The sequence below is a fragment of the Anser cygnoides genome, chromosome 2, assembly GCF_040182565.1.
Source record: "Anser cygnoides isolate HZ-2024a breed goose chromosome 2, Taihu_goose_T2T_genome, whole genome shotgun sequence".
In the NCBI taxonomy this organism is placed as follows: domain Eukaryota; kingdom Metazoa; phylum Chordata; class Aves; order Anseriformes; family Anatidae; genus Anser; species Anser cygnoides.
In genome coordinates, this window is record NC_089874.1 from 83243819 (window position 1) to 83265970 (window position 22152).

At 41.1% G+C, this 22152-nt stretch overlaps 1 protein-coding gene across 7 annotated transcripts in view; it reads left to right on the forward strand.

The window, feature by feature from the left end:
* Positions 1-14075, forward strand: part of MYLK4 (myosin light chain kinase family member 4) — an 82065-nt gene extending 67990 nt beyond the window's left edge. For 4 of the 7 annotated variants that reach the window (XM_066992539.1, XM_066992535.1, XM_066992540.1 and 1 more), the window contains 7 exons: positions 686-827; positions 3159-3229; positions 3957-4085; positions 4616-4768; positions 5133-5205; positions 6825-6900; positions 9171-14075. In XM_066992539.1, the coding sequence (XP_066848640.1) occupies positions 686-827; positions 3159-3229; positions 3957-4085; positions 4616-4768; positions 5133-5205; positions 6825-6872 (616 nt within the window). In that variant the 3' untranslated portion in view covers positions 6873-6900; positions 9171-14075. Of the gene's footprint in view, positions 1-685; positions 828-3158; positions 3230-3956; positions 4086-4615; positions 4769-5132; positions 5206-6824; positions 6901-7547; positions 9148-9170 lie in introns of those variants that run through there. The other 3 variants (XM_066992537.1, XM_066992536.1, XM_066992538.1) reach the window with 3 other exon arrangements.
* The last annotated feature ends 8077 nt before the right edge of the window (positions 14076-22152 follow it).

Here is a 22152-nt window from a genome sequence, read left to right on the forward strand (position 1 = left end):
CCCCAGAAGGATTAACCTGGCTTTTATGCTAGTTTATCAAGCTAATTGGGTTCAAAATTGCTGCCTTAAAGTCAAGATAAAAAGATATTTTAAGGAAGCCAAAAATAATGTAATTAAAACAATGAAATATATCGGAAAAGGTTAGAAGTCATATGATCTTGACTCTTCAGTATATTCTTATATAGCCCTATGAATTTAATCTACATGTTTAGCATAACACAAAAGCTAAAAGTCTGTGTAGATATGAATTGGTAAGCTAGAGACATTCTGAAATGTAATAAGAAATTAAGAAGTCATTTTCACTGATTTTGCATGCTTCACACTGAGATTTTGGATCACGTTCCCCTTAAACTCTGAGGCAGAAGACCAAGTATTTAAATGCAGATTGTCTAGCATATTGTCTTGTTTTTCCATGTGACTTCATTCATTCCACTGGTACAAAACTACATCCCAAGATGGCACATCTCAATGAATGGGAGACTGGGCTCTCAAGCCTTGAAGAAGCTCAGGACGATATGCATCAAAACCCAGTACTTGGAAAGTTCAGATGAGAGTACCATCTCATATTGCACACCTCCCTGACTGTGAATGATTAAAATAGTCAATTGTATAAATTATGTATTACTGTAACTACATGGGTTTGGATTTGGGCTTAGTCACCACTTCATTGTCTTTCTCTCATCAGTGTGGAAGGAGGAGAATTATTTGACAGAATTATTGATGAAAACTGCAATTTGACAGAGATGGATACTATTTCATTCATAAAACAGATCTGCGAGGGAATTCAGTACATGCACCAAATGTACATTCTTCATTTGGATCTAAAGGTAGAGAACTGACATGTTTGTTTTGTGCAATGACAGCTGTAGAAATTCTCTTTCTTCAGGGTAGGCTATACAGCTTAGCAGATTCCCATGGCAGAAACAACAAATGTCCTTATTCTGCTTTCCTTAAACTGATGGGTATTTACTTTAACCACATTGAGTCAGTTAAATCATTACAGGGGTAAGTAATTTAGATGAGAGATGTGGTCACATGTCATCAAGCCCTATAGCTCTTGAGTTTTCTACAGAATTAATTTATAGAAAGCCAGCAACTGGCTACAATATCTTGCTATTGTCAATTTTGATATTTGGATCTCAAGATATTGTGTGACTATTACTTAATTCAGCTGCACAAGATCTCTGTCTTATGCATCAGCCATGGGAATTAACTGCATTTTTACCATGCAGAAACCAAGGCAAGAGTGAGTGGAGGGTCATTCGAGGGTCGTTTGTGGTCAGTGAAAACCCAGCATATCTTTCTAAGGTCTATGCTGCACTGTTGTGGTCATGAAAAGGCATCAGTAGATAGCCAGCCTGAGGGAAAATACATTAAAATGTACTTGCTAAAATGGAAGCAATAAAAAACAGTCAGTGGCTGATGGAACAGATATGGCATCTCTGTGTTGTGTTTAACAATAGCTGCCAGTACAGCTGAAAGTCCAGAAAAGGGTAGCAGATTCTCCATCAGGAGCTTGCTTAGTTTTGTGAACTATTTAACAGTATCCACAAAATTTCCCCTTCTTTCTTTCAAAAAATGAATTCACCAATTGCATGTTCTTACACTAGTTGATTGCTAATGGTTAACTGTCACCCCTCAGAAAGCATGTTGTAACGGTATTTTTCATTAAGCTGGACATTTAAGCTGCATCTTTTTCCCTTAAACCAGGTTTTTATCAAATAAAAGACATGTTTCTTACCATTATTTAGTGCAGGAATAAAAGGGGATGATGTCTTAAGTTTTATGACTGGTTATAAAGCCCCCTAATGATCCCTGAGCTTTACAACAAAGCAAAAAGAAACAAAAAGCGCACAAGAGGGGTTTCTCATTGATGAGATTTTTACTACAAGTGCTGTTTTTGGCTTGTAATAACTGAGTTAACATAGTACATCTTTAATGTTGTTAGCATTTATATTATAGTACTGGTTAAGCAAATGAGCAGATGTTTATTGGGATCTGCTTCAGTTGCTGATCAATGACCAGACTCACTTTTCTCTTTGATTATAAACATACTGATAACTAGAAACCTGTCAAGCAGAATTTCACAAAGTTCTTTGGGACACGCTGATTATGTTCTTGGAGGTGGCACAGTTTAAATATGAGGTCAAACTGCTGACATAAAGACATATATATAATCCAAGAAATTCTTCGCAGAGACCTCTCTTCTCGTGTGCTACCCAGCTATGGCCTCTCCCTTCTGTTTTGTTTGCTCACAGACACATGAGTTTGAGGAAGAAAGCTTGAAATTGAAAGAAATCCATCCTGACCATAGTCATCCAGGACCTCAGAAACCATGGACATATGGTGTTTAAAAGTCCTACGTGTAAAAAGAATTAGTAATGGTGACAAAGGTTAACTAATGTTTTAAGTGCTGAGGGCTGTTTTATTTCAAAGAGGACTCAAAGAGCAACAAGACAGAGTAGCTATAAAACTTCTGGCAGTGAATACAAGACTCTATTTTAGATATTTACATTTCAAAGACAATTGGCCAAATTCTATTCTCAGTCCTTTCTGTATGAATTTGGACAAATTCTAGGAAGCCAGTGGATTCTTGCCAGAGAATGAAGAACTACATTTGGCCATGTGAAAATCCAGAGGGATTTAACCTGTGAATCCCACCTTTTGCTATAATATCTAATGAAAATGTGAAGTTGATGTGACTAGCTAACATACCAGTGTTCAATCAGACAGTTACTGCCACAACATCCATGAACTCGGAAACGTAAAGCTAAAAGATAATTGTAAAATATGTTGTTGTTTTGTTTTTGTTTTTAAATTCCAGTGTCAGCTTAATAAGGTCTGTAAAATCACAGTGCCAGCATCCTGAAACCTTTCTTTGGAAGTCTGTGTTCTCTGTCCCACTTCCCCTAATGAGTTCTTTATCTGAACTGCTGCCTTATGTCAAATTGAAATGCAAAGGAGAAGCAGCAGTTACAAGGCACAGAACACCCAACCTCGACTGCTATGTGATAGCAGGGGGGTACCCATGCAGAGAAATCTGACCAAGGAGGAAAGCAAAAGATGCTTGTATGATGTTTTTTCATACTACACTTTGCTAAAAGCCCAATATGTCATACTTGTTTCTCATTGAAGTGTTTTCTGGTGTCTCTTGGCAGCCAGAGAATATCCTGTGTGTGAACCGAGCTGCAAATCAAATAAAAATTATTGATTTTGGATTGGCAAGAAGGTAAGTGCATGTGCTCTTGCTAGTTGTAAATGAACTATGAAACAATGAAAAAAAGTATCACGTTTCTGCAATGACACATTTGACCAATAATGGTCTCCTACTGTTCCTGGGACAAGTTTAGTATGGCTCTTTTTACCAGGGACATCTTCTAATATGGAAGGTTTGAAGCTGAGTAAAAAGTTTTGTTCTGAAGCCTTTTTTGGGTGGAAGGTTGAAAGAGGTCTGATTCTGACCGAGCATGCACATAAGTGTATTGGAACAGCTGAAACTGTTGGTACCTCTCATCTGGTCTCCTGCTACCAGTGTTGTGAGGTTCTTCAAAAGAGAGTTGTAAGAAACCATAAAAGGCTCTTACAATATAACCCATGCTATATCACTTTCTAGTTTAAGAAGATACCATAACCTCAGTGAAGAATTTACTAGTTAAAAATTCCAGGCCTATGATACGGGGAAGGTTCAAAAGGACGGTAACAGCTGCCCTGAGGAGTCCTTGAAATCTGAATTTCTTCCTTTATTTTGCCATTTGTTTTTGTCCTGAAGTATGATATAAAGCTTGCAAACGTTTTTTATTCTTATATATATGTGTACATTTATTATTACTTTGTACCTCTGTCTGTCCTTGATTTCCTCCTGAATGTCCTGTATGCTTCTGAAATCCAACTGGACAACTTACAACATAACTTTAGAGCTGTATTTCATGTTCTTTGTTAATGTTTCCTTTGCCTAGATATAAACCCAGGGAAAAACTTCGAGTTAACTTTGGGACTCCAGAATTTCTTGCTCCTGAAGTTGTGAATTATGAGTTTGTCTCCTTTCCTACAGACATGTGGAGTGTAGGAGTCATTGCTTACATGCTGTAAGTAGGATTCAGTCTTTGCTTTGTAAGCTGTTTCTAGGTTGAAGTGTGTCAGTCAACCAAATACATTGTTATACTGGAATACTGACAAAATTTGTAGACAGAATAGAAAATGTAGGCCTCTTTCCAAATTCCATATTCAGGAATCCCCCCCCCCCCCCCCCCCTTTTTCAAGCACCATGAACTTTTCTTCTTTGTTCCATTAAGCATCTCTCTTGAGCAGTTGGACATTACACTTCCAGAATAATGTAGACCTCTTGATAAACTGCCAGTAGGTGTGTACAAGAGCAGACAGTGGTCTGGAACATGAAAGAATTTAATGAAAGAAAATAATGCTTGATTTGTTGGGGAAGAAGGGTGATTATTTAAAAATGTAAGTAAAAGAGAAAATGGGAATGGTCTGGAAACTTTCTTAGGCAATAGCAAGTTGCAAGGTGGGCCAGGAGTAACAGAACAATCATAGATGGCACATCAGAGATTATGTACAGAAATGGGCAAAGAAGGATTTAACATATTTCTTTTTACTTTAGCCTCAGTGGATTGTCTCCCTTTTTGGGTGATGATGACAGTGAGACTCTCAACAATATCCTGGCCTGCAGCTGGGATTTTGAAGATGAAGAATTTCGAGGTGTTTCTGATCAGGCCAAAGACTTCATCTCAAAGCTTCTCATCAAGGAAAAATGGTATATAGTCACTGTGTCTTTTTCTTTTTTTTTTTTTTTGTTGTGTTCCATGCCATCATGCCACAGATGTATAACTTATACTGCCCAACTGCAGAATTATCATGACTTATCAAAGTTTTGAATGTCCATGTAAAATATTACAATGCCACTTCACTGATGTTCATTATGACCATAAAGTACTGTGAAGTTACGTGAATGAGTTTTTGCTTTCATGTTATTGGTTTCATGGGTTAGCTGCCATCTGGCATAAAGCATCCTGAAACAACAGCATTGCATGATGGCAGAACACAAGAGCTGTAGGAGATAATTGTTGGATTGTAATATTCTGGGAAAAACACTTACTAGCATTCTGGTTTTCCTTTAGCTGGAGAATAAGCGCAACTGCTGCCTTAAAACACCCCTGGTTATCAGACCACAAGCTCCACTGCAGACTCCAGGTCCCTAAATTTAAATATCCTTGTGCATTGTAGATCTGCTATTGCCTTCTCATGTTGCAGTATCACTATTTGCTTTGACATTTTTCTCATCTGTTTTTGAGTCCACCCTTCTGACGTATTTCTTGCTACTGTGAGCCATGTGTGTCCCTTTGTTTTTACTTAGCTGTTATAATTTGCATGCTCACACTTGCTTATCAGTTCTTGCATGGCTGGGAAGACATATATCATTATGCGACTGGTGTGTGTTGCTGAATGGATCCATTTCTTAGCAAAATGGGGTTGTTTAAATAATGAACACAGAATTACCATATGTTGAAATATGGTAATATGAGGAGTTTCTCAGCTGGGGATGATTCTGCTTACTGCTTTGAAAAGTCTTTCAGGCTGTCCTGAAGTTGCATATGAGTGCAGTTAGATTTCATCCTATCTCTTCCCAAGGGTTACTTTTCCCAGTATGGCTTGGAACCCCAGCCAGTGCATATCTTTTTATTTTAGCACCTTCTTGCCCCTTAAGTATAGTCAGCTTAGTGGCCAGAAGAAAAAAAGCCATTGTTTGTTCACCCAAACAAATCAATTTGGCTGAGTTGGAGAATCAGTGTGATTTTAAATCATTTTGATTATTTCTCTCTTAAGTGGTCAGTAAGTATGGGAGATTCAGACTGTTGATGACCTTGCTGTTGGATGAATCTAACTGAGTCCACGCTGTGGTTTAGTGGTTCAAGGGGGATCATCATTTTAAGCAGGTCCATTTTTTTTTTTTTTGTCTTCAGTTTGGAGTGCAATATTCACTATTCCTTTCAAGGCAAAGCACATCTATGTTAAATAAAATGACCGCTGTAGTACCTAGGACTTATATGTCAAGGTGCCTTTTGAACTGCAGCCATCACTAAGAGTTAGACTATCTTATTAACTAATACAACAATTTTATTAAAATAAGATCAAAGATTGCAATTATAATAAAACAATAGTAGCTCTGCTTGTAAGGTGGTGTGAGTTTTGGGGAGGATGGACTGAGTAGTGTCCTAACAGCTCTATCCTTGATAGATATTCCTATTAAACAAAGTAAGGATAACTAGAAATAGGATGAAATGGGAAATACTAATAATCAAATAAATCGTTATCACTTTAATTGAAACTTAATTTTCTTGATAATCTCCAAGTACAACAATGACCATAAGATTATTAGATTTATAAATGAGCATACACAGTAAAAATAAGAGAGTTTTTCACCTACTGTAGAGGATTTCATAGGGTAGCATTCAACCCCTTTAGTTTGGCTCCAGTGAAGCTCTGATTGCTGCAGGCTGGAGAACAGGCTGGCTTTGTAAATGCTGCAAAGGTACAGGCTGCTCAGCTGGTACGCTGCTTCCTATCAGCAATTTTTTTCTGGGGAAACCCTATCCTCATAGAAACCTCGCAACTCATTTTATCCTTGTGGCTCCTCCTCTGGTATTTTTCTGTTTGTACCTCTTGCACTTTCTAAACTAGCTTCACTAAACATGCTGATGCTGCAGTGTTCTGCCAATACCCTAACTAGAGGTAAGATGGGACTGATCTTCAATTAATGCTCCAATAATGGCAACTATCTTTCACTATCTTTTTTGTTTGTTTTTCACTAGAAGAAGGCTAAAGGCACCTGTGTGTCCCAAGCACCCTCGGCTCCATAATCTCTCTGAAAGAGCTGCCAAACAGAAGGTTTGTATGGGGTCCTGAGTTTTTCTTCAGACATAAATACCATAGCCCCTGTGTGTAAGGGATCAGTGGGAGGCCAAAAACCTTGCACAGTCCTAACTGTACAGGCCAAAATATATTCACCACTACCATCCTCACTGTTGTTTGGAATGCATTCAAAATGTAAGCTGGCCCTATCACTTATACCAAGTCACAGCAACATACAAACCCCCTCATATATACGAAGCCATATGTGCTGCAAACCCTGGCCATTTTAGAGGGAATGGTTATGCTCCCCCTGACTCTCATGGGGCAGGATTTCACCCAATAACTTCTCAGTGTTGAAAGCTTTCAGGTTTTCATGCTGTGGTTAGGAGTATGGTTTTAAAGGGCTAGAAATATGAAAAGTAATTACTTTTTAGCAAAAGCCCGGGCCAGACCCTTAGGGCAGTTCCAGTAACTGTACTGAAAGAAAAGTGAGGTGTCCCCTAAAAGAAGCTGCTCCACACTTTAGAGGACCCGATTCTGACAGGGCACTTCTCTGCTCTTTCAGTGTGTAGCGGTCAGAACAATCTCGACAGCATCTCTCTGACCTTTTTTTTTTTTTTTTTTTTTTCCTGGCTCCCTGTCCTTGCCTTTTCATCAACAAACTCTTCATTCGTGGTTCTCAGGCTGGCTTGGCTGCTTCCCCCAGGGTGGCCAGGAAGAGGCAAAGTCTGCTCTCATGTTGTGTCTCTGGTCTTTGACCAAAGCATGCTCACTCAGCCACTTCGAAATCCGGCTACCTCAGGCAGCGCAACATCTCCATAAACCAGCACACCAATTCCCACAGCCCCTTTTACAAACTACCACAGAAGGTGGGGCCTCTCTTGAAGGACCATGGGAACCACTCAGAGGTTCTGGGGGCATCTCTGGACAAGACTCAGTGGAGGGTCAAGATGTGAACAAAGCTGAGAACACACACACTGTAAAACCACTTCCTTTTAATCATGCATCATGCGTAACAACCAGGACACCAAAATAAAAGTGGTCCACTTCTCACCGCCTGCAAGTTTTTAGTGCTGTCACCATCCACCATCTGCTTGATAGGGCAGGAGATGTGGTGGGTTTTACTTGCAACGGGTTTTGTCCAGAAACATCTAAAAAAGACAGGTTATTGTGAGTGGTTGAAATTTTTGACTAAGCATAGGATTAGCACAGATTTTATGAGTGTGGTGTAGTCCCACACAAGTTATTTATCTTTAAATGAGCTCTCTTAAGTATGTGAAGCTGCCTTTCCATGGTACACTGGAGGTCAGTGAAGGCTAAGGTTCTGTTCTTATCTCCTGCTTGCCCTGTGAAGCCACATAACTTCCTGATACATAAAGTCCCAGCACCACCTTCTGCAGTGGGAATCCACTGGGAATGAATAGCTCTCTGTGATCCTCAGCATTCATCCCAGCTTCGGTGGTGCGGGGACATGTTACACGAAGCTTTGGTCCAATCACTGGTGCACTTCTACATAGTAGATTTCAAAACAGATTTTCCTGGTTGTTTAATCTGTGTTTGCCGTTTCAAGCTACTGTCTGCACAGCAACCAAATGCTGAAAACTCTCCTGCTTTAAACCAGGAAGCACTGTATTACACAGATTACTATTGCAACCAAGATCATCTTTGAGATAAATTGTCTGTCCAATGGTAGTCAAAATTATTTTTAAATAAACCTTTTATAGTTTTGTAAAGTCATAACTTACCCATGATCTAACCTGCAGGAAAACCTGGTTTTGGCTTTTGCAGTGTTATTTCCTCTGTGTGTGTTTTTCTATTTGGAGTTTGAGTTTACTTAATGAGAGGATCTAAAGTCATAGCACTACTTTGTTTTTAAAGAATCCCTTTAGCTATTTTTATCAGGCAAGTAGTGTGGTTACCACATTTAACCCAAAATAATACACTCAAGTGCCAGCTGATTTAGGCCTGGCATCATAAATGCTTGCAGCGGTAACACAAATAAATGGAGAGGTTTACACCCTCCCTTTCCGTGCTGGGATCTGTATGACAAGAGTGGCAAAAAAGCAGAGTAGCTACATTTCAAGGGAGACCTCCAGGACCTTTTCTCCACTTAACAAAGAAGCTTTGTCTTTTAAAGGTGTCTTTTAATAAGGTGGCTGCAAGAACCCTTTGTAAGCAAGAAGCTTCAGCACTGCTTTCTTTTCCTTATGCACAAAGAAACCACCATGTGGTTGTCCTAGAACGCGTAACCAAATAAAAAAGCACACTGCTGAATTAACTGGATTCTTGTTTTGTTTGTTTTGTAGAAAAGCTGCTGTGTGGTTACTGCTGCTAAGAGATTTGAAAATATCAGCAGTCTTGGTGCTTTACCCCCCTGCCATGACCGAGTCTTTTACTAAATGGACCAACAGCATTTTAGCTGCAGGATAAATCCCAGCATTGCTGAGCTGCTGCTTCTATATTCAGCTTTCAAAAGAAGGAAAGTATTTCTCCAGTTTGAGGAAGGTGTCTCTTCTAGAGCACCATGTTCTCCATGTCTGGGAGTGCTACATTTGCTTGGTTTCACAACAATCTTTTCTCTAACTTGCCTTCATGAGGGTCATTTAGTTATCAAAGCTTGTTAGGATTCAAATTATCAGGTTAAATTGACTGTTTCTCCTCAGCCAGAAGGCAAATTGGCACTGTGTTATATGTGTAGCCAAAAATGATTTGACCCTGGAATCAAATCATAGGAAAAACAAACAAACAAACAAACAAAGAGCCAATTTAAAGCTGCATTATGTAGATTTGAAGTTTGTTTTTCCTGTCATCCTAAAATGAGCTAAGGATTAGCTCAATGAAAGTTAAAGCCATGATAATGTACTACCAATGGAAGTGAGAAATTAGGCTTTCCTTGCAGGTAGGTGAATTTGCTGCAACCATGATACATTTTAGGATTTGTTTAGCCTGATGAATTGCTGTTCATTTTAAATACACTTGGATTCATTCAACAAGAAAGAAAACAAGGCACTATTCACTCATATCCATGCAGGATCTTTTCTCCGCTATGCAAGTGTAACTCATAGCTGCTCCTTATAACCTCTGTTTTTCTAGTTTTCATTTCTTATATTGCTACCAAGTCCTTCTGACTCCTAAGTAAGGAAAAAATGGGAATCAAAACAACGGAATTCTTTACCTGATATTGTTTGAGTATGGCTCTTCATTAAGTGAATCTGAATCTTACTTGCCTGGGCTGCGAGGTTAAAATAATAAGAATTATTCCCTGCTGTATATGGCTTTCTGACTGCTTGGTTTCAGAACTACATACATGCAAAATATAGCAAGTATTTTATTCCGTGATGCTCACGTATCGCAGTGCCTTTAGGTTTTCTTTGATTAATCCAGTTCTGATCAAACTACATATTAACATAGTATTATCTATATATTTATCTATACATTTCATACATATTTATATTTGAATTATGTCTTTTATTAAAGGGGATCAACATAAAGACAAAACTCAACAGCATTATTCATCACTACCCAATGCATTGTTTTCATACCTTTGTCCTTTCTGAATAGCACTCATATATGAAATAAAAGGGGCCCATTAATGGGACATCACATCATGACATTCTCTAGAGCCAGTTTGATCCAATGCTTTAACGCCATTGTAGTAGATCTATTGAGACTGCTTCTGTAAACAAGCAGGGCTTTTTACAGCTGTGAAATCTAAGAAATACTGACGTGTTGTAATAGTTGTTGCAAATAGATGAGAACCATTACTACAATCACACAATGGTTTACCATGTAACTATGATACCATGTAGAGCACTGCCACCTCAAAATCCTTATCTGTAGTCTTAACTGAAGTAAATGTTGACTAGCAGAAATGGAAGTCTCTTTGGGAAAGTTGCTCTTGAGCAGCCTCAATGCAAGAAAACCAGAATATGACCTTGAGATAGAAACTAGTTTGCTTATTTTTAGCCACCATTCAAGTTTCCATGTGCAAAATAAACAGAGAAGCTACCTTTCTGTTAGGGCTGGAATTCCCACTCCTATCTGACTACCTTCAGAACAGTTAGCTTTTTGTGCAGTAAACAACTCAATGATCATACTAACATACAGCAGGCTAACTTTGGAATGACTAGATCTCATCGTGCACTTCAGTGCCAGTATTGTAGGTTTGAGTTTTGTTTTTCCTGTGGTGGACATTTACATGAGTATGAATAATTGCATGTCATTTTGACTCTTAGTAACTATACTAAATATACTAAAACTATACTAAAATAACAGTGTGACTATAGTCTTATCTGGTTTGTTGATCAGTTAAACTAAGAGAATTTATCATTTGTAGATCTGTGCAGCTGAGTTGTGATGCAGAGCTTCATGCCATAAGGATCAGCCACATGTTAGGGTGCGTTGCACTGAGTCAGGCACTGATACTCCAGGAGTCTACTGGGGAACGTGGCCTCTTACAGCCACAGAGATCATCTGTACAGCTCTCTGTCAGAAACACACACACACAAATTACTAGGGAGGGTGGACATATTTCACTTGCTTTGAGAGGGAAGGCCCTTTCAAAAGGCATGAGTCAAGGAGAGGGTACCTCTCTACTTCCTTGCTTGTGCAACTGGGCAGGGTGCTAATATTTTCGAGGGATTTAAATTCCATTGTCACTAACATGGATAATGATGGTCACATTCTTGAGTCTCATCTGTAAAGTGCCCCACTGCTCCTGTAACGAGGGGTGAAGCAGGGATGAGACAGTTGGAGGGGGTTTGACTGCACGAGTGTCTACAGTGACTGATGTCTGGCACAAGCACAGGACTACAGGTATCCAGCTGAGGAGGAAAAATCCCAAGCGTACTTCTTGCTATTGCCCCAAAGACTAGATTTGCAGCACTGAGACAAAAGGGAGGCATATGCATTACCACGAACATAAGTGCTATTAAGGGTAAAAAAATTACACTGCTGCATAATTATCACTACCATGTATAGTGGTGTGCCTGAGAAAAGTGTCTCCAGAGATGCTTGTTTGTATCTTTGCTGACTGTTGCAGTTTAGTTAAATAATACTTGACACAGCTCCCTTTTAGTGCCTTCCTAATTCTGTCTCATCGCACTTTGAGCAGCATGCTGTTCTGTGTGTGTTTAAGTTTGTTGTTGATTGTTTTCCTTAAATATATTCTATAATGACTAATAACTAAAGACTGCTATATTAAGTTATTGTTTTGACACATCACTATTTATTTTCTACTAGGTAATAATAAGTCGGTTAAGTTCTAATAAGTCAACTGCATCTATGTGAGTTTGCTTATTGTTCATTTTTGTTGCATATTGGTTTTAGAGACTTTATTTGGAAACTGTGAATTACCGTGCTTGAGAGCGGGTTTAGGTGTGAAGGGCACTTTACTTTAGCTGTAGTTACTCCATTCAGCTCTATAACCACAGACAGTCAGAGGTGGCTGCAGGTTCTGCAAGAATCATAAGGGAACAGAGTGATCTGGAAACATCAGTTGTGGTAGAAGAGATAAAGTGCCAAGATGAAGTATTTGTTCTGTGTATGCCATTGTATTCTTCCAGACATGAAAATTAGAGGTCATACCATTGGAACACAGTGATTTATACCGGGCGATGACTTGACCCCAAGTTTGCATACAGACTCTCTGCTAGGCTGCAGAAAGGAAAAGAATTTTCTGTTCACACAGGCAGCTTTAACAATTATATTACACAGCAACCCTTCTGCAGGAATGACCTGTGGGAATTCACAGGGAGCTGAAGACACTCTCTGACTGCCAAGTTCTCCCATGGTCTTGGAGGTAACTTTACTTAGGGAAGTTCAACTTCATTTGTCCGGCACTTAAAAGATTTAGGATGCTGTTATTCCTAATTCTATAGATACAGCAGAGAGATCCAGCTAGATAAAACCTCTGAGTTTTGCTCAGGTTTTACTAGAGTAGTCTAACATTATCATCAGAGTTATATGCAAATTTGTTTCATTCAAGGTGGGATGCTAGTGGCTTTCCAACTCTTTACGTGTTGAACAACCTGGAGGCTATGAAATGGGTAAAAACCTCTACCACAGAAATATTTCCATACTATCATATCCATATTTGTGTAAACCTGAAGCTGGTCACTCCCCTGAGTACCCTCATAGACTAAGCAGCTGGCAATCTGTGATAATCTGGTCTGGAGATTACAACAGAAGCTACTTTTTAATTTCTTTTCCATATTCCTCTAATGTCAGAAGCTGAAAAAAAACTTAAAACCTTAAACCACATTTTGAGATGCAAGTAGCACAAGACCCCAGTTTAATCTCCCCTCCTCACCAAAAAAAAAAAATATATATATATATAAATAAATTTTAAAAACCTACTTTGCCCTAGTCTTCAGCAGTTAAAATAAAAAGAACCTTACTTTTTTAGCAGTTGAAGTAGTTCAGTGAAGATATATTTTTCTGCAGTGGTTAAATTGCTGTAGTAAGAGTCAAGATACTTTAGATCTTCAGTTCAGTGCTGACATTACAAATTACTGGCAGCCTTTTTCAGCAAAATGGCCCCTGCCAGCAAGTGTTCTGCTTTTCTCCACTGATGGGGATCTGAAAACTTCCCATCCCCTTCCCCTGGCCTCACCAGTAAGCAGAGCATTTCTTAGCTTGTGGTGTCTTAATATGGGATAAGGATTGTAATTCTGCTTAGTGTCAAGACTGCAGTGGTGATGAATGAGCACCAATGCTCCAAACTCCTTCCTGCTTTCAAGGAGGATGCTGCAATTTCACATACTACTTCCGGTGTCACCGATATATACTTGTCCTCATGTCTCCTGTGAATAAAACTAAACACTGCATGAATCCATTTAGGGACATTAGACTCTTTCACCTTCCATGAAGGCTTAATAGCTGAACAACTAACTACCTGTTTCAAGTATTAGATGAAGACTGGTAGATATAATGCTTTGTAAATATGTTGTTTAGCTCTGTCAGTAGAGTTAGCAATCACATTTTGGTGTGGCAGAACTAATGTTTGTGTACCCCACAGCAACTTCTCTTAGACAACAGGCATATGAGAACTAAATCACAAAGCATGTGGATTTTCATGTACCATATCATTTTCGTTGCACATCTGGTTTTGTAGATTAACTCATATATCTCCCGTACGTGTTCTTTCATGAAAAACATAAAGCAACCTTGTAAACAGATGACAGGAATAAATGCTGATTTTGTTTACTCCATCGTTTTTGTTTATTGTATTTAATGTGCCTGTCATTTATGCTAGTAAGCAATAGAAAGAAACAGTGACTTTTTGCCAGGTACTAGCTATGAAGGTCTCTAGGTACATAAAGGAAGAGTAATTTCCATTGAAACAAATGCAGATACCTAAGCCAAAGGTCTGCTCAGGCTTACAGTTTCTACTCACCCCTTGTAGCAAAGCCACTGCTCTCTCTGCAAATCACTAGGGCTTGGCGTACCCTTGGACGAAATCTTGCTGCACATCCTCAGATCAGATCAGTGGAGAGGAAAGAAGAAATTGCTGATATTTCTAGTGCTCATTCATTCAATGCAGCTGGTGCCAGTCTTTTATCCCTAAACAGTTACACTTTGGACTGTTGGCTAGTTATTCAGTATTGCTGTCTGAGGAACATACTTAACCCATGTAGGAGATCACCAACTAATAAAACAACCTGAAATCAAAAGGAATGTTTCCTGCAGTGTTAAATTAACCTCAAATTGGACTTTCTAATTAAAAAAAAAAAAAAAAAGCAAGAAAAGTAGAAAAATGTTATAGGATGAGGAAGCAGGAAGCAATCTCTCACTGGCACTCGGCTATATTCAGTGGGCAGCGCTTTTCCTCCATGGTTTATGCACAACTCTGGTTGCAACACTTGAGACATTTACAATGCTTGAGGATCTGAGAACCGGCTTTGATTTCTTACAGTAGAAGTCACACTTAATTCCAAGCTTTCCAGGTATAAGATCTAAGCATGCAACAGGACACCCCCTGGTTAATCTATAAGTTAAATTGACCAAAAAGTTACCCCCATCCCTGGGGGAGCGCCACAATCCTTGCTAACACGGAGCAAAGCCAGCACAACCCAGCTGGTAGATCCTGGGGCTGGAGGGAGCGAAGAGCCCAGGAAACAATTTTCTGAGAGCTGAGTGTAGAACATGCAGATGCTGCCTCTTAGCACCAGCTCAATGCAGCCCTGAGACCAGCAATCCTTTCAACAGAGCTCTGCTGGGTAGCCTCTTTCTCGGTGTGTGTCCTATGCAAGGAGATGAGAGGTTGCTCTTCCAAGTCAGTGGGCTGTGTAGCCTTTGCACAAAGGCTCTGTCTTCCCTTTCTCCTGAGAAAGTCTTCTAACAGTCCTTAATGTTATCTGTGACATGGTGTTATTTGGACTTATTGAGGTGCTGCACCCATGTTTGCTCTTCATTTGCTTTTCTGAAGCCAGTCACTGTTTTTTTTTAGTTTTAAATGCCTTTAACCCTCATGTAGGAATTTTTTTTTCCTTGAAAATATTAGCATCTGGGCTTTATAGCTGATGAGGAAGACTTTGCCATAGTACCTCAGTCATCTCAACAGCTCCTGCTAAATACATGCCACTGGCAAAAATAAAATAATGTGGATAAAATAACACTCGGCTCCCTATATGTGTCTGTAAAGCAACTCCACACTTTTAAAATGTGTTCGCTAGGTGCATGTGGTTAAAAGTATGTTGACTACAGGAAAAAAGTCCAACAAGGGACATTCATAATTCTTCATTAATTAATAGTCAACCCTTTTTCTCCCCCAATTATTTCAAACACCTGCTCACAGTAAATTTCTTTTGCAATTTTTTAATGCTACTTTAATATTACCCAGGACTTGGAAACATACACTAAGCTTCTCTTAGTTTTAATTATTTTCAAATTAATTTTAATTTTCTGAATATTTTCAGTCCTGCCCATTTGTTCAATAAAAACGAATTTTAATTTTAATTTTTTTTATTTTTTTTTTTTCTTAAAGGCCTCCTAAAGTTTCCAGAGACTGCTTTTATGGGCTGTTTTAATGAAAGGTTTTGGAAAGGGACTGGAGATTTCCAAATTCCTCTCTTGAAGACTCCTCATCCAAAGAGAAGGGAAGGGGGGAAAAAAAAAAAAAAAAAAAGATCACTTCACCAAGGGTGACGCACTTTTCTTGCCCATGGCAGGTATTCATTTGGGAGCTAATCCATCATGTACTCAGGGAGTTGTGGGTCCCTTGGCTCTCGGTGACTTTGGTGAGAGGTGAGGACACGAGGACCCAGTGCTCACAGCTCCAGGTGATGTTATCTCAGGGCTGGACGTGCAGAGTGCTTCTCTCCCTCTTTAGATCAGGAAACAAACCAGTGGAAGCCCTGGCAGCCAGTGCAGTGCATACAGTCATGTAAAAAATCACACAGAAACAACCTTTGACATCCTAAGATCAGAAGCAGGTTACTTTCCGCCCTTGAATACCGCAAGCAGTTATAAGGAAATAAACGCAAGCCAAATAGCGCTGGTGTGAACCAGGGAGCATGTGGACTGTCTTCCCCTCAGTGCTGCTCCTGCCTCTGCTGTGCTTCTATTTTATCCTCAGGTGCTGAGCTGCCCAGCCCAAAGCCTCCCGACCTGCACCCGTCCCCACTGGGTACACGAGGAACATGCTCACTGCCACCAAAAATCAGATGTGAAGCAATCTTCAGGGCATAACTGATTCTTATCCAGATCAGAAAGAGGAAGGGAAGTGAACCTTGTCCTTTTCCAGACTCACCCACCCCTCACCAGCTAACTTAAATGCACCTCCCCTCTTTGCTTTAAGTGTCCAGTCATGGTTTTGTAACCTCTTCTTTGGCTATCTCCATAACATATGTAGGTGCGACATCTGACCACTGAAAACAGGTCATGGCAAATGATGTTCAAGGGTGATCTTGGTCCTTCAGAAGCAAAAGTGAGTCCGCAGAGAGGATACCAAGACAACTCACTTGCAGCAGAGCAAATTCCTTAACTATACCAATCCCATTTTGGACTGTGTGGGCTCAGAGGCTGGAGATGGCTTAGAAATACATGGCAGGGTCTTTCCTCACTGAAATGTGTTATGGTCACTGTCCTTCAGTCTGGTCACTGTTCAGTGTGCAAGCGTGCAGCTAGCTTGATTTCCCGGCATATCAGCGAGATGGATCCTGACCGTGGATGCCTTCCTGAGCTGTGGTCAAAATCAGCAGCCAGCCAGCACCACTGGGGTGGAGCTGAGAGCAATGAGAAGGTGATGTCCCCATGGGGAGCGTCTCAAGAGGCGAAGAGCTGGTACAACCCCTAGGGCCAAGCAGCCCCAGGCAGAGCCCTGCAGCTGATGCTGAGCAAGGATGCCGCTTGAGACACCTTGCTGCAAACGGCTGCTGTGGCCGCGAGAGGTCAGCATTGTTGTTTCTTAGTCAATAAAACGGTCCCTCCAATCTCTTTCTTGAGGGGCTGCCTTGGAAAGTCAAGCTGTATCCAGACCTGCCCACGCTGGCTGGGGTGCGCAGTGCTGTGGCACCCCCAAGTCCCACTAAGGGACCGCCTCGCCAGCCCCTCCATGCGGAGATGGGTGGCCTTTCAAACCCCGCCAACTGATAGAACACTTTTTTTTCAGGCACTGCACAAAATACAGGTTTTAGCCTGTATTTACATGACGTAGAAGGACGTAGGGAAGTGCTTGAGGTACGATACCAGAAAGGGATCAGAGGGTTTGTGCGACACGGAGACTGGCCAAGGCAAATGTGGGGAACAAATGGAGGAGCCAGGAGAGCTTTTTGCTTACTGCTGTTTCATACCACTCTCACTTTAGCCACAGCGCTACCTTAGCTCCTCTGCAGAACAGGAACAGCAGACAGATCTGATTTAGGATTTGCATATAAATCAGCTGACATAAGTAGAAAAGCATGAAGAAACGTGCACACCCCTCTCATAAATAGAGAGCTCTCCACCGTATGGTTTGTACATCGAGAGAGAGATCCTATCAGATATTAAATCCATTGAGTGAGATGACGACCACTCTTCTACTGGCTTGAATGGGATGTGAGAGCATTAGGCAACAACTAGGGCTGGTTCTTTACGTAGTAAAACACCTATTCTGTCTTCACTCTGTGCACAGAAATCCTATGGTTGTCCTGAGGAAAAGGACAAGAAAAGAGGTCTCAAGTTCCATGTGTTATCTCTTCCTCTGTTTCTGTAAAAGCTAAACAAACATAACTGAAGTAGAAACAGAAATTATATGATCTGAGAAGACTTCTGTGATGGCCATGTCTGCTGTTCAATACATAAAATGGCATAAATGCTCACGCAATTGCTTTTTAAACTTTTTTTTTTTTTTTTAGCACATTTAAAAAAATACATCTTACGTCTTCTGCTTTTGTTCACCTTTTAGCCTTTGGGTCTTGCCCTACATTTGCCAGGTTGAACAAATCCCTACTAGCAAGCATCTTCCCCTCACTTATGTGCTTCTAGACTGACCAAGCCCATTCATTACCTTTTCTTTAAGATAATTCTCTTTCCCTTTTTCACCATTTTCATGTATCTCTTCCATATGCGTATGTTTGCTTTCTGATGCCATTCTTAAACTGCAGACACCGTAATACAACACAGCATGCCATCATCTGTCACCTCAGTGTCAGGTGTAATAGAAGAATGGGGTCCTTCATATTCATTCCCCATCTGCCCATTTCCATGCTCCTGGTTGCCATTAGCCTTGCTGGTGGTCATCAGGTCAATAACTTACAGCAAAGACCTGCAAGTTCCCAGTGCCTGGCTTTCACCACTTGCGAGGACACAAGTTCCCAGTCCTTGAGCAGGCCTGCATTCCTTTGGCACTTGGCTAACAACATCAGTGTGCAGGTGGCAGTTCCTGGGCTCCCGAAAATAAATGCTGTTTTTCCACGAGTGACCCTGCCTTCTCTCCGTGTACCAGGTGCAGAACCCATATGACAGCAGTGTCTCAGGTCAGTCCAAGGGTTTTCACCCCAGTCCCTGGTGGCTGGAGCTATATACCCTCTCGATCAAAGCTTAAATTCCAAAGAAACAAGTGGCATCAACAGTGAAGACTTGTTATGGAAATGTTGCATAAATAAAGAAAGGCTCTGTTTGTGGGGGTCAAGGGAAGGAAAATATCCACAGCAAGTATGGCAGTGAGCTAGGAAGTAATCCAGGCTTAAGAAAAATCGGAAAACTGGCTCACTGTAAGCTCACGATATTGATGCTAGTAGGAGTGAGGAAATCTAGCAGTATTACATTTGCCAGTGAGGAAAAAGTACTTTTGAAAGTTTAGCAGAATGTTTGAATGGAAGTTGGAGAAGAAATGAGAACAAATTCATTTGCTTCATTGCTTAATTGCTTTGCACCTTTACTACTACTGCCATAGCATGATAATGTCCAGGGGTCCTGCTCTGAGATCATTTTGCTTTTCCATCTCATGACTGAGAGAGTCCCTCACCCGCACAGTTTGCAGTCCGAGCAGACAAGCAAGCTTGTAAAGAGAACAGAGGTGCAAAGTGGCTTGGCCAGAGTCTGCTCCCATTCCAGCCCTGCTCACACGCTGCTCTCCTGTCTAAACAAGCTGCATTCCCAGCTGCTGGCCACCACCCACCACTACCACCAGCAAGCCCCTGCCACCCAGGTGTGCTGCTTCACCACTTCTGTGAGTGCTCCCCAGCCTTTCCCAAGCGAAAACAGAGCTCAGGCAGTAGATCATTGCTAACCCAGTTCATGCTGACAGAGAGCAGCTAATAAACACTCACAAGTGCAGCTCTGGCAGAGGGAAGATGATGAACAGCCAGGGGTGGGATGAAGCTTCTCATGTCCACAGCCAGCTTGGCTGCAGGCTGGTGGACCAGCGAGCACGTTCTGTGGAAGAGCTTCAGCTCCAGCCTCTGGTGCTTATCCCAGCTGCAGCTCCTGCTGTCTGCACAAGTCCCTGACACAGGCAGGGAATGTGGCTAGGTCACCTGAAAAAAGTGGGCGATTAAGTGGGGACATGAATGTGAGCCCAGCAGCTCAGCTAGACATTGACAAATCTATTAGTCATCCTGAGGATAAAATGGGTAAAGGAGGGGAGAAGGCTACAGAAAATAGTTTGTTACAAATAGGCAAAATCAGGCAGCAGAAGGTGGAGGACACAATCCCACTCGCGCTCTGCTTCCTGCCGTGGTGAGCACCTCTGAAGGCAAGGCAATGTTACTGGTGATTTGGATAGACAGGGATGGGGCCCATCGGTTGTGCTGGTTTGTGGGGAAGGGTCTCACCCCAGCACAGTGAGAGGTCAAACACTGGCCTGATTCTTCTGCCAACCCCAACCCTGTGTTCTTGCGTTTGCATTTAAATGGGAAAAGCTCCACGCTGTATAGCATGTGCTGACACCAACTTTCATGTTCAGGTATCACAGGGTGCCTAACCAGCAAAGGCACGAGCGATGGGCAATCTCGAAAGACAGCCACAGTGAGATGGGCAGCATCTTCTCTCTCTGCTACCACCTGAACCAAAGGAATAAGGAACAGACCAAAAGTGCTGGCAAAGCAGATGGAGGGAGGCCTTAATTTCTTGAGCAAACTCCTGAGTAGTAGCATACTCCATGTAAAGGCAGCACTGTTAATTTTGAGCATCAAAGCTTCAACACCTTCCAAAATCCTGAGAGTGGCTTAAAGATGCTGAGACTTCTTAAAAAAATAATAAAATATAAGTCAATTTCTTTTTATTTTCCTTTGGGTTTTGGAGTCTTTTGGGGAGAATTTTCTTCCTCTTTGTTGCAAAAATAAAGGTTTACCTTTTGCTCTGAATGAATGCAGAGAGCCTTCTGGAATCCCTTGATTCCAGCTTCTGGCTCTTTAAGGGAAACACCAAAAGTCATTAAGATGTGCAATTAAATCATGACCGTGGCTAACACAGCAAATATAAATGCAAACCCTGCCCTAGAGAACAAAGACCCATTCATTCTGCCTAAATTGGTTTTGAGACTTGCTTGCTGCTTCTTTTTTTTTCCGCCCCGTCCTTATTTCTTCAGAGCGCTGGGGAACTTTCTTGGCTTGCGCCACATCCTGGATAGTTAGAAAAGCCCATGCTCAGCAGCCTGAGTCCACCTTGCCTCCTGTCTGCCACCCCTCCAGAAAAGTGAGGTTACAGGCAAACGTCAGCAGAGAGTGGGCAAAAATAAAGAGCCTTGATAACTGAGGTAAAGTGGCCATTGTGCAACTACGAACGATAGGGGTAGAAATATAGGAGCTGGAAATGTCAAAAGGCAGCTGAGGTTGCATTTCTTATTGGAAGTAATAGGTGAGGGAAGATCAGTCGTCGGCAGGCGCTCTTACTTCATACATCGAGAAGGATTTGCCAGCAAAGGATATTAATGACCTGAGAGTGAATTGCAAGTCCACGAGGGAAATCTGAACTGAAAATGGAAAAGACAGAAAGCTAGGCAGGGGGATTTGTATTGGGTTAAAGTGTCAACATTTAGAGATGGATGGATCACTGTAGCTCAGACTAGGAGGAAAAAGGAAAAAAAAAAAAAGAAAGAAAAAAAAAACCACCTCTCAACAAAGAAACCAAAGTAAACAGCAAACCACAACACCAGTGCCTCCCTTTACCCCAAATTTAAGGCTCTGCCAGCTTGACCTTTTTTCTTGGTCATAAATGTGCAACAGAATTGGCTCAAAGATTAAAAGTGGCAGTATACAGAGGGGCAAATTGCCTCTGCCACCCTTCAAAAGCTGTTTTTGTCCCTTCTCTACATCTCCCCCCTTTTTTTTAACTCTCAAAAGTCAGCTTCATCTCTCTGGTATTCAGTGAGATTTCCCTGCCCCACCACCTGTTACCAGATGAAGGAAATTCAGAAGGTAGTGCATCCAAAGGGGCTGTTGGCCAGGTAGGTGGAAGGGTGCAATACTTTGGGATGTGTTTTTTTGGAGACCACAATTTGTACCGGAGTGCTCTGTTTTATAGTCCTATCTCTGTTCCTGTCATGAATATATATTACAAGATGTAATCTATGAAAAATATCTCCCATATTTTTCACTCAACAAAAGTTCTCTATTTAAACAGGAGGACCACACATTTGAGATATTATGCTCATGCTGCCATTTACAGGATGGACTGGGGCCTTTTTTTTTTTTTCCCCCCTTCTTAGGAATCATTTAAGTTCCAGGCATTTCCATGACTATTTATGCCCTTTAATCCGTACAAACTGGCTGAGTGCCTTGGATTTGTCTTCCTCTTTATGCAATGAGGCATAGTCCACTTGGGCCCTATAGCTTGCTAATGCAAAAAGTGGCCATGTGTGAGCCA